Consider the following 16,691-nt stretch of genomic DNA (forward strand, 5'->3'; position numbering starts at 1 on the left):
GTTCTTGCGGGAGTCAGGGCATGGCTGGCTTAGGGGCTCACTGTGCCCGAAAACTCACAGGTGCCGTGAAGAGTGTTTATTGAAGTGATGGGATCAGTGGGTTCAAAGTGAAGAGCTGGTTTATTGGGGTGAAGGGGTCAGCGGCTTTCAATTTCAAGCTCTGGTTCTCAGTCTTCAGGCACCTGTGCGTGAATCTGCAACAGGAGTCACCTCTGCTGTTGGATTCTGAGAGAGTGGCTGAGTGGCCCGCGTACTCGGGGAGGGCCCCAACTGGTCAGGAGGATAGCCCCTTCTAGACAGGCCAGAGAAGAGTGGTGGGGAAGCTACCCTGCCCTTACCCAGTCTGAGGCTCCAGCAGACGGGACTCCATCTGCCCCCTGTGCTGCCCAGCCCCAAAGCCCCATATCCGCTCAGGAGCAAGGTTCTAGACAACCCGGGAAATAACCTTGAAGTCAGAGAGGGGGAATGGATGGGGCTTGGCAGGAAGAGGACCCATCCGTGTACTCACCGCTGCGGCCAGGCTGGGCCAGGTTAGGGCCCCGCGCACTTTGGCATCTGGGCCAGGGATGGTCTCCAGGCCCCACAGGGTGAAGCGGCTGAAACTGGCAGTGGCTCCGATAAAGCAGTCCTGGGGAAGGGACTCGGCTCAGCACGGGGCCGCGCGCTCGCCCGCACCCCCTTCCAACCCTGTCCCCCTTTGCTCACGAAGTCCCGCTCCAGCGCCTCCGGGGATTCCACCAGCTCTTGCTCCCCTTGCTCTTCGTTATTCTCCGAACCCTCCGAGAAGTCATGCTTCTCTTCCATCACCATCACGTATCCCACGAGGCCGGGTGGCACCGACACTTCCTCGCCCCGTAGTTTGCGGCCGCGAAACGACACTTCGAGTCCTGGAGGAGGCAGGCGGAGGGCCTCACTGAGGGCCTGATACAGGCCTTGCGGGGCAAGCCCGGTGGCGGCCTCCCCGCCACCTCCGGTGGACTACGATCCCCAGGAGCCCTCGCGCCGGTCCTCGCCAAGAAGAGCGCGGTGCCGGCGCGGGGACTGCCGGGAGCCGTAGTCCGGCCACGAGCGCTCACCACCGAGACCCTGGCGGATGGCCGGGGTGAAGAAGCGCCCCACGGGGGCGGGCTGGTTAACCGGGACCTCGCAGGGCAGAAGGTGCAGCGTGACGGGGGCGGCGTCGCGGAGCGTGGCGGTGCGTAAGTGGATGCGGTGTTTGTGGACGGCTACCTCGTCGCTGCTCTCCATCCTCCGCCGCGGTTTGATCGCTCACTAGCTAAGGCCAAAGCTGGCGCGGAAAGCGCGCGGAGCTTGTCGGGAGGTCAGGGGCAGTCAGCGCAGAGCCTCCGGGGAAGCGTAGTCCGTCCCTGAAGATCCTTTGCAAGCCCCGCCTCTCTGTGTTCAAGTCCCCAGTTTTTTTCCTTGAAAAATTTTCAGATGCGCATTCTTCCTGTAAAAAAAATTTAAAACGATTCCGAGTATACTTTTTATATAGATTTGTAGGGAGTTAGTTCTTTCTCAAATTGTTGAGGATATTTTATCTGAGTTTGTGATTTGTCTTCCAAACCCGTGTATAGGTGATTTTTATCACGCAAGACACTTATTTTTCGTAGTCAAACTTATCAACCGTTTCGTTTGATATCTCTTAGTTTTCTCAATGCTCTCTTTTTTGGTTTAACTCTTCCCTATTGTTTATTTGTTCAGGTACCTAACATATGTGTTGTCAAGTTCTCTCATAAAACATACAAAACTGGTGATTAAGATTAAATTTGCACTTAATTTAGATTTGAGAAAGAGAAAAACATCCCCAACATCCAGGAGCTGGCCTTGGTGCTCTGTTGAACATGAACAATTTCAAAGATTATTGACTTCAGACGAAATCCTTCTGTGACATGAGGGATCGGGACAAAAACAAGGTCCCCTGAAATGACGTGAACACTGACAAAGACACGAACATTGTCCAAACCACAGGAAAGAGGAAACATCCCTCTATCTTGGATAATATGACTCTGGCTTCTTTATGAATTACAGCTTTAGCCTCCGTCTAGTTAGGATTTAACATATCCCATCATAGAAATACTCCCACTTCCTGACAGCCTCCCGGAAAAGCCACACTTCCTTAAACCTCCCCAAATCACCTAACACAAGCCCAAATCCTATAAATCCTTCCTAACACCCGCTTACTGAGATGCCCCACAGCGCAAGAGTAATACACCCGTTTGTTCAGCCATAGATGTGTTCGGTGCTCCTTGCCTGGAGGGTATTGACAGTTTAGAGAGTCTTGCTTTAGTTTTCTATCAAGAATAAAATACGTAGTACTGTTTATTCATGTCTCCTTTTATGTCTCTCTGTACACTTGTGAGGTTTTCTTCATTTATAATAGTTAAAGTTTATTTTTATATTTTAAAGTTTATTCCTGATGGCTTATATTTGTTTCAATTACAAATTAGATCTTTTCTTTCATTTTATTTTCCGATTTTTATTTATAGCAGAGGTTCGCAAAGCTCACATATAGTCTCTGTCACAATTCCTCAACTTTGTCGTTGTATCGTGAAAACAACCATGGAGGGGTGGGCCGTGGCCGAGCGGTTAAGTTTGCGCCCTCTGCTTCAGCGCCTGGGGATCCTGAGTGCGGACCTGCACACCGCTCATCAGGCCATGCTGTGGCAGTGTCCACGTAGAAGAACTAGAATGATCTACAACTAGGATATACAACTAGGTACTAGGGCTTTGGGGTGAAAAAAAACAAACCACAGACAATATGTAAGTGAATAAACATGCCTGTGTTCCAATAAAACTTTATTTGCAAAAACAGGCAGCGGGCTGGATTGGCCTGCCCACAAACAGGCCATAGTTTTTGGGAAAGCTGTTGATTCTTACATACTAATTTTTTAACCAGATATCTGCTGAATTCTTTTGTTATTCCTAATAGTTTTCATTTCATTTTCTTGGTCCTCCCAGAATTAGTCATCTCACTTCCGAATAATGATAATTTTGCCTCTTCATTACATTGTGTAATTTGTTTTGTTTTCTAGCACTTTCAGAACAATCTCAAGTCTTCCTAGTATCCACGGACGTCCTTTCCTGCTTTCTGAAACGTTCATGAGGATGCTTTTGCTGTTTCCCCGATAATCAGGAAGCTGCCTTTCAATTTGTTACTTGTCTCTCCTTAAAACTGTACTTCGAAGGGGTTTTTAACTCAGGAGTAGATGTGGGATTTTATTTTTATATATTTGATTGTGTAAGTTTCTCGTAGCCTAGATTTTAGTGATTGCATTCCTATAGTGTGTTCATCTGCCCTACACTTCCTGTGAACTAGTAATTAGATCTGGAAGCTTCATCAGATTCTTTTGGTGGTGGGGGGCGGGGGGCAAGACTTCTTCAAGGGGAGCGGTGTGTCTTTCCATCAGGAGGGACGTAATACCTCCTGTCTGTCCTTTTTGTGAGGTTAGCAGCCATAGGTGATCGGGGTCTGGATCCTTTAATTCATCAGGGGTGATAAAACTGATGTCGTTAAGTCCACCGTTTTGTCCTCATTTACCAGCTGGGCTACGTCTGGAAGGAAGACGCCCCCTCATTAACTGTTTGGTTGCCCATTGGTATAGTGAGTATGAGAAAGGCAAAATAATTGCTTGAAGTTTCCTTTTATGTCCCAGTTTTTAAAATAAGTTGTTTCCTGAGCGTGCTCCAGTGGTAACCTTTCAAGAAAAGTATCATTATTAAATAATGAATTTTTAACATTTTGATATGTTTCAGTTAATTGTGCTTATTCTTCTTCTTAATGCTCAAATTGTCCCATATTATGGGGCACTATTGCCCCTTTTGCCACTGGCAGCCTCTTCCAGTTAGCTCCCGAGTCTTTTGATGTGACCCTAGTAGTCTCTTAGAGGTTGACTTGTTTTCTGGAACCACAGGATGTCCCTGGCTCATCTACTGCGGTTCCTGCTCCAGACGTGGAATCCTCTGTTTCTCTCTGGTGCCTTTTGCTAGGAAATGATATTTGCTACTCCAGCCTGACATCAGACTTGCTCATTGCTACTCAGTTGGCTATTGTTTCTAGGTGTTTTCAGTGGACGAAGCCAGGAAGTATGTACTTCACTCTTTTAAAGAGAAAATACATCATGAGTTCATACTGTTACTTCTAGGACTACAGCGTTTTTTCTGACCTCATTGCTCTTACATTTGTATCTTTTTTCTCCATACTACATACACAACAATCTCAGAAGAAAAATGACAACGCTGCAACCAAGGATGTGATGATCACAGTTTAAGAATTTCTCTTGTCGTTCTTTTTTACCTTCAGGTATATTCCACTAGGGATGTGCAATCCCATTGCTGTTCTTCAAAGTCGCTTGAAATCGTTCTCCCTGTGGTTAGGCCACCACCTGGATACATGGTTAGGATCAGTCGTTTCCTTTTGCTTTTAACATTTTGAGATAGCTTTTAAAAAATTTACTTTTGCTTTGTAAGTATGTGATTATTTACATGTTTCCAGATCTTCTGTTCATGGTTCCGACTCCTAGTGACCCTGTGTACAGCAGAGGGAACCCAGCCTGGTCTTTTGGCGCCATCCTCGCTCGCACCTTCAGGCGCTGTATCAGACGCGGCTCCGCTGCCATTCCCTGGGTTTTCATGGCCAATTTTTTGGAAGTGGGTAGTCGGGTCCTTTTTCCTAGTCTGTCTTGGTCTGGAAGCTCCGCTGAAACCTGTCCACCATGGGTGACCCTGCTAGTATTTGAAATACTGGTGGCACAGCTTTCAGCATCACAGCAACACGCAGCCACCACAGTATGACAGCTGACGTCGTGTGGTTCCCTGACCGGGAAACGAACCTGAGTGGAGGCGATGAGAGCAGCTGAATCTTAACCACCAGACCACCAAAGGCCAAACCTACAAAGATATTTTTAGAGAAATATATCTCTCTCCCCCGTCCCCTTCAACTCTTCTCTCCTGCCCTCTCTAGGTAACCTTTTAAAATATTTTAGTTTATCTTTCCATTGTTTACTCTTTTAAAATATTAGCAGAAATTTATGAATATTGAATCCAACTTCCTAATATTTTGTTGAGGATGTTTGTGCCTATGTTCGTGAGAGACACTGGTCTGTAGTTTTCCTTTTCTGTGATGTCTTTGGCTGGTTTTGGTGTCAGGGTGATGCTGGTCACATGGAATGAGTTACGAAGTGTTCCCTCTGCTTCTATTTTCTGAAAGAGAATGTAGAGAATTGTTGTTCTTTCTTAGATGTTTTTTTCCGCCACCAGGGGAACCATCTGGGCCTGCTTTCTTTTTTGCAAGGTTATTAATTATTTTTTGTTGTTCATTTTAAAAGAGACTTTTATTTCTTTTGGCTTTACTGAGGCATATTGACAAAGCTGTCAGATATTCAGTGGACATCATGATGATTTGATCCATGTAGACGTCGTGAGAGGGGTCCACCCGTCCAGTTCATTGACACAGCCATCGCCTCACAGATTTATTATTAGACTATATATTAATAATATGTAATATTAATGATCATATGCTATATAATTAGTAACTATTCCATCTCTTTAATAGATACAGGTCTATTCAGATTATCTATTTTTCCTTGTGTAAGTTTTGGTACTTTGTGTCATTCAAGGAATTGGTCCATTTCATTTAAATTATCAGACTGTGGGCACAGAGTTGTTCATAATATTTCTTTTTTTTTTTTTTTAAAGATTGACACCTAGGCTAACAACTGTTGCCAATCTTTTTTTTTTCTGCTTTATTTCCCAACCCCCCCCACCCCGCCCCGCCCCGCCCCGCCCCGCCCCGCCCCCACCCCCGCCCCGGTACGTAGTTGTATATCTCAGTTGCAGGTCCTTCTAGTTGTGGGATGTGGGACGCCGCCTCAACGTGGCCTGATGAGCGGTGCTATGTCCGCGTCCAGGATCCGAACCCTGGGCCGCCGCAGCGGAGCACGCGAACTTAACCACTCAGCCACGGAGCCGGCCCCCATAATATTTCTTTAATATCATTTTAATGTCCCTGGGATCAGCAGCAATGACCCCTCTTTCATTCTTGATATTAGCAATTTGTGTCTTCTCTTTTTTTCTTAGTTAGCTCGGCTAGAGGTTTATCAACTTTACTATCTTTTCATTGAACCAGCTTTTGGTTTCGGTGATTTGATTTCCGGTTTTCAATGTCATTGATTTCTGCTCTAATTTTCGTTATTTGGGGTTATATTCTTCTTCTTTCTCTAGTTTCCTAAAGTGGAAGCTTAGATTATTGATTTTAGGTCTTCTTTTCTGACATATGCACCCAATGCCATAAACTTCACTCTAAGTATTGCTTTCACTGAATCCCACAGATTTTGATGTCATAGTTTCATTTTTATCTAGTTTGATATTTTAAATTTTCTCTTGGGATTTCTTTGACCTGTGTGTTATTTAGAAGTGTGTCGTTTAACCTCCAAGTATTTGGGAATTTTTCAGCTATCTTTGCTCTTTTTTTCTTTTTAACGATTGGCACCTGAGCTAACATCTGTTGCCAATCATTTTTTTTCATCTTCTTCTCCCCAAAGAATCCCCAGTACATAGTTGTATATTCTAGTGGTAGGTCCTTCTGGTTGTGGCATGTGGGACGCCGCCTCAGCATGGCCTGGTGGGTGGTGCCAGATCTGCGCCCAGGATCTGAAACCATGAAACCCTGGGCTGCCGAAGTGGAGCGTGCGGACTTAACCACTTGGCCATGGGGCCGGCTTCTACCTTTGTTCTTGATTTCTCATTTAATTCCATTGTGGTCCAGAAGCAGACATTGTATGATTTCTGTTCTTTTCAGTTGTTAAAGTGTGTTCTATGGCCCAAAATGTGGTCTCTCTGGGTGACTGTTCCATAGGCACTTGAGAAGAAGATGTATTCTGCTGTTCTTCAGGCTGTATTCTGCTGATCTAACATGTATTGCTGGATGCAATATTCTATAATCTACGAATATTCTATAATTTATACAAGTATTCTGTAATGAAATCCTGTTGATCCGGGTGCTGTTTAGATCAGCTACACTCTTGCGGCACTTCTGCCTGCTGCCTCTGTCAGTTGCTGATAGAAGGGTGGTGAAGTGTCCATCTCTGGAGTAGATTTGACTGTTTCTCCTTGCAGTTCTAGCAAGCTTTTGCGTCACGTGTTTTGATGCTCTGTTGTTGGGTGCATATACATTAAATATTGTTATATCCTCTTGGAGAATCAACCCCTTTATCATTATCCAGTGCCCCCTTTATCCCTGATAATCTTCCTTGTTCTGAAGTCTGCTTTGTCTGAAATTAATATAACTACTCCAGCTTTCACTTGATGAGTGTTACCCTGGTGGATTTTTCTCCATCCTTTACTATTAATCTTTCTGTGTCTTTGTATTTAACGTGGGTTTCTTGTAGACAACATAGACTTGGGTCTTTTTTTTTTCTATCCACACCCATGACAGTCTCTTTTAATTGGTATGTTTACATTTAAAATGATTATTGATATAGTTGGATTAATATGTGCCATGTTTAACTGTTTTCATTGCACTTTTGTTTCTTTTTTAAAATTTTTGCCTCTTTTTCTGCCTTCTCTGGCTTTGATTGGCATTTTATATGATTCATTTTCTCTCCTCTCTTAGCATATCAATTATGCTTTAAAAAACATTTTTAGTAGTTGCCCTAGAGTTTGCCATATACATTTATAATTTAAGTCCACTTTCAAATAACAATGCTCCACTTCATGGTAGCGGCAGATACCTAATAACAGAGTGTTCCCAGTTTCCGCTTCCTGTCCCTTATCACATTGCTCTCATTCATTTTACTTATCCCTATGCTATAATTGTCCAATATATTTTGATTGTTGATATTATTACTTTTTTTTTTTTTTTTTGCTGAGGAAGATTCACCCTGAGCTAACATCTGTTGCCAATCTTCCTCTTTTTCTTTTTGGATTGAGGAAGATTCACCCTGAGCTAACATCTGTGCCAGTCTTCCTCTGTTTTGTATGTGGGATGCCATCATAGCATGGCCACCACCAAGAGGAACCAAACCTGGGCTGCTGAAGTGGAGAGCACCAAACTTAACCAGTAGGCTATGGGGCCAGCCCTGTTATTACCTTTAATAAATAATTATTAGATCAATTAAGAATAATAAAAATAAAATAGGTTTGTTTTTACCTTAATTATTCCTTCTCTGTCTTCCTTTCTTTATATAGATCTGAATTTCTGACCTATATAATTTTCCTTCTCTCTGAAGAACTTTAAACATTTCTTGCAAGGCAGGTACTAGTGACAAATACCCTCAGTTTTCGTTTGTCTGAGAAAGTCTCCTTCACTTTCGAAGGATAATTTCACTGGATACAGAATTCTGGGTTGCTGTTTTATTTTTTTTCCTTCAACACTTGAAATATTTCACTCTGCTCTCTTCTTGCCTGCGTGGCTTCTGATGAGAAGTCTGATTCTTATCCTCATTCCTCTATAGTAAGACTTATGCCCCCTCTGGCTTCTTTCAAGATTCTTTCTTCATCTTTGGTTTTCTGCAGTTTGAATATGATATGCCTAGGTGTAGATTTTTAAAGTCCATTTTAATTTTTAGGTTCCTTCTGTTTTTTTTTTTTTAATACAATTTGGTGGGGGAAACTGGATCTTTTGTCCTGTAGAGGGGCATTTGGTATAACAGAATGAATCCCAAGAGACCAGCCAGACACTCAGTTTCAGGTTGATTACACTGGATCCCTCCCATTATGGAGGTGGCTGAAATCCCTTACTACAAGTTGCTTATTCTGGAGATGGCTTTGCCTTCCCTGACCATGGGGCCTTGACCAGTATTTTCATGGCGGTATCCCCCACAGCACTGTGTCCAAGTGTGGAATCTCTTTTGGTTACAAAAGAAGTGAGACAATGGGACCAGAACCCTGGGCATCACTGGTCTCACCATGAGCCTGTCTCAGAACAGCGGGCAGATAGGACGGTGGCGTGCTTGTTGAAAACTCAGTTATGCTGTCCACTGGGGGACAGTATCTTGCTAGCTTCAGGCAGCTGTCTTATAGGATGTGGTGTGTCTTGTGCTAATTGTACCCATGGATTTTAATTTATAGAGGTGACCGAGTGATGATACAGTGAGGTCAATGCCATTGAAAGAAAAGTTCAGTGTTACTTACAGTTCCCCTAGAAACAAGAGGTGCCACATGCCTCTCAGGGCCACATGGGGAAGCACCAGAGCTGGTCAGGAGGCAGAAAGGAGCCAGGGGACAGCATAGACCACAGCCTTTATCCGGGCTTCTGGGGCAAAGGCAAAGCAGGGCAGGGTAAGCAGCTCAGGACTGGCTAGTCTGAATAATGCTGGTGGACTGTGGCGTAGGGACTGTCCCTGGCCGTCTGGTACCTGGCCCTGGGTTGATTTAGGGCAGAGGGCAGTGGCTTGGTGTTTGAGAGGTGGGTAGAGGAAGTGGCTCAGAGCATAGGCTCCGGAGCACACAGGACAGGAAAACAACGTTCGCTGTTAGTTTAGTCCTGTAATTAGTGGATGCTGAACAGACAAATATGGAATCTAAGAAAACATAGAACAGGGGCCGGCCCAGTGGCACAGCCATTAAGTTCGCACATTCTGCTTCGGCAGCCCGGGGTTCGCTGGTTTGAATCCCTGGTGTGGACATGGCACCGCTTGTCAAGCAATGCTGTGGTAGGCATCCCACATATAAAGTGGAGGAAGATGGGCACGGATGTTAGCTCAGGGCCAGCCTTCCTCAGCAAAAAAGAGGAGGATTGGCAGCAGTTAGCTCAGGGCTAATCTTCCTCAAAAAAAAAAAAAAACAGAACATGTGAAGAAAATGGTGGTTACCACGGGTGGGGGGATAAGATTGATGGTGTTTAAGGGTAAAAACTTACAACGAGCAGTAAATAAGCCATAGAGATCTAATGCACAGTGTAATTAACACAGGCAATGATACTGTATATAGTGATGTAATGTGACAAATTCTGCTTCAGTGGCAATCATACTACAATATAGAAATGTATCAAACTAACATGCTGTACATCTTAAATTTACAAGTTGTAACACGTCAAATTTATGACATTTTAAAAAATTAATTAGTTAATCAAGCTCCACCCCCCCCAAAAAGAACAGTGCTGTGAATCAATGACCTATATTATGTGCTGTTTTCTCACTTTTCTTTTCTTTTCTTTTCTTTTTTTTGAGGGAGATTAGCCCTGAGCTAACATCTGCTGCCAATCCCCCTCTTTTTGCTGAGGAAGACTGGCCCTGAGCTAACATCCGTGCCCATCTTCCTCTCCTTTATACGTGGGATGCCTACCACAGCATGGTGTGCCAAGCGCTGCCATGTCCACACCCGGGATCCGAACCCATGAACCCTGGGGCGCCGAGAAGCGGAATGTGTGTACTTAACCGCTGTGCCACCAGGCCCGCCCCAGCAGAGAACTTGAAAGAGTTCCCAGATACCCTTCACTCAGCTTCCCCTAATGGTCACGTCTTATGTAGCCAGAGTTCAATGATCAAACCCAGGAAATTAGCATAAATAGAATCCTATTAACGGATCTGTAGAAGATATCAGAATTTTGCCAGTGTTCCCATCAATGCCCTTTTTCTGGTCCAGGATCCCATCTAAGATCCCATATTGCACCTAGCTGTCACGACTTCTAGTTTTCAGCTGTGTGCGGCAGTTCCCCAGTCATTCTATTTCTTCTGTGACTGTGACGCTTTTGAAGACCGCCGGCCACGTATTTTGTAGAATGTCTCTTAGTCTGGATTTACCTGGTGTTTCCTCCCAGGAGAAACTTGGGAGTCTGCGGCAGAAGTGCTCTGTGCGCGTCTCAGGGCCGCCGCCGCGCTGCTGGCTGGGCTGTGAGCTCTGAGCGCGTGGGGAGGGCGGCTGTGAGCGTTACCCCCTGTAAAGTTACCGGATTTCATTTTAGAATGAGTAAGTGTCTTGTAGGGAGATATTTTGAGACCATGCCAACAATCTGTTCTGTGTGATGCTTTTGCCGACTGTTAGCACTCATCGATGGTTCTCGCCTGACACAGTTGCAGTGGCGCCCGCCTAGTGGAATGTTCTGTTTCCATCATTCCTACGTTAGCAAGTGTAGACATTTATTAATTGGAATTCCAGAGCTGTCCCTTCTCTCTCACCTATTTATTCAATTCAGTAGGTTTTAATCCATTAATATCATTATTTATTTTGTTGCTTAACTCGTTCCAGCTTTGGCCATGGAGAGCTCCTTCAGATTCCCTGCCTTCGTACATTCACCAAGTCCCCATCGTTAAAAAAAAACGTTGCTCATATATAATTTACGTGCCATAAAATTTACCCTTTTAAAGTATAAAGTTTAGTCATTTTAGTACATTCACAAGATTGTGAAACCATCACAACTACCTAATTCCAGGATATTTTCATTGCCCAAAGGGAAATGCCGTATCCATTTGCAGTCACATTCCATCTCCCACTTCCTCTAGCCCCTGGCGACCACTAATTTACTTTCTGTTTTTATGGATTTGCCTGTTCTTGAAATTTCATAAAAATGATCTCATACAGTATGTGGCCCTTTGTGTCTGCTGCTTTCTCTGAGCAGAACGTTTTCAAGGTTCATCCATGTCGTAGCATGGATCAGTTGGTCATTCCTTTTTATGGTTGAATAATATTCCATTGTGTGGATACCCCATATTCTGTTTCTCTCTTCATCTTTCGATGGACATTGGGTTGTTTCCACTTTGGGGTCCTTGTGAATGATGCTACCATGAGCCATAACCAAATGCTACAGACTGTGTGGATTAAACGACAGAAGTCTGTCTGTGTCACCGTTCTGGAGTGCACACGTTCAAGATCGAGGTGCCGCCAGGGTCAGTTTTGGGTGAGACCTCTCCTCCTGGCTTCTAGGTGGCTGTCTTTGCACTGATTCCCACGTGGCCTCACTCTGTCTTGCATTTGACTTGTATTTCCCTAATGACTAAGGATGCTGAGCATCTTTTCATGTGCTTATTGGCCATTTATATATCTTCCTTGGAGAAACAGCTAATCTAGTTCTTTGCCTATTTTTTGATCGGGTTGTCTTTTGGAGGTTGAACTGTAAGAATTCTTGATATGTTTTGGATACTATACCCTTCTCAGATATATGATTTGTAAATATTGTCTTGCATTCTGTGGGCTGTCTGTTCACTCCCTTGATAGTGGCCATTGAGGCACAAATTCTGAATATTTTGATGAAGTCCAGTTTACCTATTTGTTCTTTTGTTGCTTTTGCTTTTGGTGTCGTATCTAAGAAACCATTGCCAAATCCAAGGTCGTGAAAATTTACCCCTATCTTCCCTTCTGTTTTATAGCTTTAGCAAGAACTTTAGGTCTTTGATCCATTTTCAGCTAATTTTTGCCCTTGCAATTCCATATGAATTTTAGGATCACCTTTTCCATTTCTGCAAAAAAGATGACTCAGACTGTGATAGGGGTTACATTGAATCTATGGGTCAATTTGGGGAGTCTTGCCATCTTAACAATATTAAGTTTCTTGATCCATGAACATGGATGCCTTCCCATTATAGCCATGTGCTGCGTAACGACATTTCAGTCAATGACGGACCAAATATACGATGGTGGTCCCATAAGATTAGTACCATACAGCCTAGGTGTGTAGTAGGTTGTGGGGGACTGGAATTGGCCACCCCAAGATATGTCTCTTTGGCATGAGGATTATTTTGGGCTGGATACTTTTAAAAACTGCAGACAGGAAAGAAACTCTGAAAAGTAGAATTGATTTACCCTTTGTTAAGAGACATTTACATTTGTAAAGGAAATCTCCATCTGTAAAGGTGTCTCCCTCTCTGTACCAGGAAGAAGGAGGGATGACCTTATCTCTAGAAACTCTTAATCACTGAGGAAGGCAAGGACTCAAATCTGCATAATAACCTTACCCTTGTTTACTGTCCTTTTTTGGTAACCTCCCATGATTGACTCCCCCCATCCCCAACATCCTCCTTTGTCTTTACCTTAGGGTGGTATTTAAGGTGAGAGCTTCTGCCATTTGGGGAGTTGCTCAGTTTTCCTGAGCCTCTCCCATGTATACATGTTGTAAAGCTTTGTTTAATCTTCTCCTGTTATGCTGTCTCATGTGAATTTAATCTGTTTTCTGGCCAGAAGGACCCAGAGTGTGTAGAGGAAATGTGTTCCTCCCCTACAAGGTTATACCATCTAGGTTTGTGTAAATGCACTCGAGGATGTTCTCACAATGATGAAGTTGCCTAACGATGCATCTTTCTCAGAATGTGTCCCTGTAGTTAAGTGAGGCATGACTACGTTTACATCTTAATTTCTTTCAGAAACGTTTTATAGTTTTCAGCGTACAAGTCTTGCATTTCCTTGATTAAATTTATTCCAAAGTATTTTATTCTTTTTGATGCTATTATAAATGGATTTTTCCCTTAATTTCCTTTTTGGATTGTTTATTGCTATTGTATAGAGTTCAATAAATATCCTTGAGATTGACTATATGTTATTTTTCTGCTTTTTCTCCCCAAGTCCCCCCAGTACATAATTGTATATTTTAGTTGTGGGTCCTGCTAGTTGTGGCCTGTGGGATGCCACCTCAGCATGGCCTGACGAGTGGTGCCATGTCCACACCCAGGATCCAAACCAGTGAAACCCTGGCCCACCGCAGCAGAGCACGTGAACTTAACCACTCGGCCATGGGGCCGATACCTGATCGACTGTATTGAAGACATTGTTTGTGTCTTCTATCTGCTTACTTATCTCTGGTCCTCTTCATCTGTCTTATATTGAGAGCAATATATTAAAATCTCCTATGATTCATGTATGTCTGTCTATATTTCCTTGCATCGTCTGTAGTTTTTATATCTTACAAGCGGTTGCTATGCTATTTGGTGCATAAATATTCATAAGTGTTACAGCTTTGCTGTAAATTCTGGTTTTTAGCATTTAAAAGTGCCCTTCTTTGTCATGTTTAGTGCCTGGCAGCTTGGATTATACATTGTCTGATATCAGGATCACTGCCTCTGCCCTGTCATTGTCTCCGTTTGCCTGGTATCCCTTTGTCCGGCCCTTCATCTTTAGCCTCTCTGAATCAGGTTCCTTTAGTGTTTCTCTTGTATATAGCAGAGAGTTGAGACTTGCCATTCGAGCCAAATTAAAAACTTTTTTCTTTAAATAGGTGAGTTATGCCCATTTATGTTTATCAATACAATTGATATGGTTGGTCTCAACTCTCTATCATAATATTTTGTAATTATGTGTATTTTGCTATATTTCTCTATGAGCTGTGTATTCTTTGATATTTAATTTACAAAATAAATTGGTATTTAGGAAGGTTTGTATTTTGTTCTTGTCTTTACCTGTGTACTTATACCTTTTAAAAAACACTCTCAGTTTCAAAACTCTGTCTGGCTTATCCCTTTGTACTGGTACCTTTAACCCCCAGCTGCTGCCTCGTGTATCAGTGAGGGTCCAATCAGGGCAGAAACCACACAGTAACCTGAGTGGAAGTTTAACGTAAAGAACTATTAACAGGGGACTGAAGTCCTTGGCCAGTAAGAGGCAAAAGAACTGCACAGAATAGAGGAAAAACCGATTGTAAGGAGCAGCCCCCATCCCTGGGGCTGAGACGGAGCACCCCAGGGAGAGCACGCCCCGTCCCACCTGCAGGTCTGAGCTCCAGACCTGGTGGACAGAGCATGCCTGTGGCTCCCAGGGTCGCAGAGAAGTCACTGCAGTGCTGTGAACATGCTGGAAAGCCATCCTCTAGGGGCCAGGGAAAGCCGATCATGGGGAGTTGTCTCACTGGAGACACTCGGCTGCAACCCTGACCACGGCAGGTGCTGGGGGAAGCTGCTGACCGATGGGTGCTGCTGGCCACTGTGGGCTGCCATGTGTGGCAGGAGCTTGGTGCTGAAGAGGCCACGAGCCCTGCAGTAGCTTGATGCTGGAGGAGCCTTGGGTACCAGAGAAGCTTCTGGAGATTGTCTAGTGAGCATATCAGATGCAGGAAAGGGGGTTGGCCCCATGGCCAAGTGGTTAAGTTCGCATGCTCCGCTTCGGCGGCCCAAGGTTTTGCCGGTTCGGATCCTGGTCGCAGACATGGCACCGCTCATCAGGCCACGCTGAGGTGGCATCCCACATAGCACAACCAGAAAGGCCTACAACTAGAATGCACAACTATGTACTGGGGGCTTTGGGGAGAAGAAGAAAAAAGATTGGCAACAGATGTTAGCTCAGGTGCCAATCTTTAAGGAAAAAAAAGAGGAAGGAAAACTTCCTTTTGCAATGGCTCCTCTGCGCCCTCTACCGGCAAAGCTTAACAATGAGCCAGGGACAGGCCCTGTGGCCAAGCGCTTAAGTTCGCACGCTCTGCTTCGGTGGCCCAGGGTTTCACAGCTTCGATCCTGGGAGCAGACCTAGCACTGCTCATCAAGCCATGCTGAGGTGGCGTCCCACATAACAGAACTAGAAGGACCTACAACTAGAATATACAACTATGTACTGGGGGGCTCTGGGGAGGAGAAGAAGAAAAAGAAAAAAGATTGACAACGGATGATAGCTCAGGGCCAATCTTAAAAAAAAAAAAAAGAGGCCAACTGAGCCCAAATTTGGTCTCCACCATCTACAAAAACAAACAAACAAAAAACCAAAACCAACAATGAGCCAGCTAGCAAAGAAAGATATTTAAAGGGCCCAGATCCATTTTTATGGAGCAGGCAATGAAGAGTGAATTTGGACCTGAGAGGCCCCTATACCGCCTTCAGTGAAATTATCCTATTTTCCTCATTTTCTCTCCCTTCTTGTCTCATGCTTTGAGTTCCATTATTTTTACTTTATCACGATATATGACATTTTTACTTAGTTATTTACCCTCATGCCCACCTTGATTTAGCCTCAGATCCTACATACATACCTGTCGTGTCTTGGTTGAAGTGCATTCTCGTTCAGATTGGCACACAGGTGCAGAATTCCATCGGTACTTGTTGAAAGGCAGACAACTCTTCCCTGTAGCCTTGACGCTTGGACAGCTTGTTTGAATATACAATCCTTGGTTCGAGCTTTCAAGAGTAGAATGTTTCCAAAATGCTGCTCCCTTGTTGTCTTGCTTTGTATGTTCATTTTTTAAAGCCTGATGCCATCCTAATTCTTTTGCCTTTGTAAGTTATTTGATCCTTCTGCCTGGAGATCTTGAGGATTTAAAAAAAGAGAAAAATCTTTGAAACCCAAGAGTTTTGCAAGAATATGTCTAAAAGTGGATTGTTCTGGGTTAATTTTCCAAGGTTCCCAGAGGGCCCTTTCAAAGTGCAGATTTATGGACAGTTTTCTCGGATTATAATATTAAATATCAGTTCTGGTTCATTGTTTAGGTTTTTGTCAGAACTCCAATAATACACATCTGATTCCTTCTGTATCTTGGTTCTATTACTTTCTTCTGACCCTTCTCCTTCTTTATCTCATTTTCACTCTCTTGATTGATATTCTTTCTTTCTTCAAGGCCCCTTATTAAATTTTTATTTGAGTCTGTTCTCCCTTGGGTGTCTTGTAATTTAATCTTTTTTTTTTTGAGGAAGATTAGCTCTGAGCTAACTGCTGCCAATCCTCCTCTTTTTGCTGAGGAAGACTGGCCCTGAGCTAACATCCATGCCCATCTTCCTCTACTTTACATGTGGGACGCCTACCACAGCATGGCTTGCCAAGCGGTGCTGTGTCAGCACCTGGGATCC

General features: G+C 43.9%; 1 protein-coding gene across 1 annotated transcript; it reads right to left on the minus strand.

The window, feature by feature from the left end:
* Nucleotides 1-61: 61 nt before the first annotated feature.
* Nucleotides 62-16,491, minus strand: RNASEH2C (ribonuclease H2 subunit C). Its single transcript, XM_070565524.1, has 5 exons — nt 15,881-16,491; nt 1,077-1,450; nt 706-887; nt 509-628; nt 62-194 (listed from the first exon to the last, which is right to left on the minus strand). Exons 2-5 carry the CDS (start codon nt 1,246-1,248, stop codon nt 168-170), a joined length of 501 nt encoding a protein of 166 aa, XP_070421625.1. The 5' UTR covers nt 1,249-1,450; nt 15,881-16,491; the 3' UTR covers nt 62-167.
* Nucleotides 16,492-16,691: the final 200 nt, after the last annotated feature.

Source organism: Equus przewalskii, chromosome 11 (assembly GCF_037783145.1).
Source record: "Equus przewalskii isolate Varuska chromosome 11, EquPr2, whole genome shotgun sequence".
NCBI lineage: Eukaryota > Metazoa > Chordata > Mammalia > Perissodactyla > Equidae > Equus > Equus przewalskii.

Coding starts and splice junctions, on each gene's coding strand:
- RNASEH2C (XM_070565524.1), bottom strand. CDS start 1,248: ATGGAGAGCAGCGACGAGGTAGCCGTCCACAAACACCGCATCCACTTA. Junction 888..1,076: donor CATCCGCCAGGGTCTCGGTG/GTGAGCGCTCGT, acceptor TGCCTCCTCCAG/GACTCGAAGTGTCGTTTCGC. Junction 195..508: donor GGCCCAGCCTGGCCGCAGCG/GTGAGTACACGG, acceptor CTCCTGTTGCAG/ATTCACGCACAGGTGCCTGA.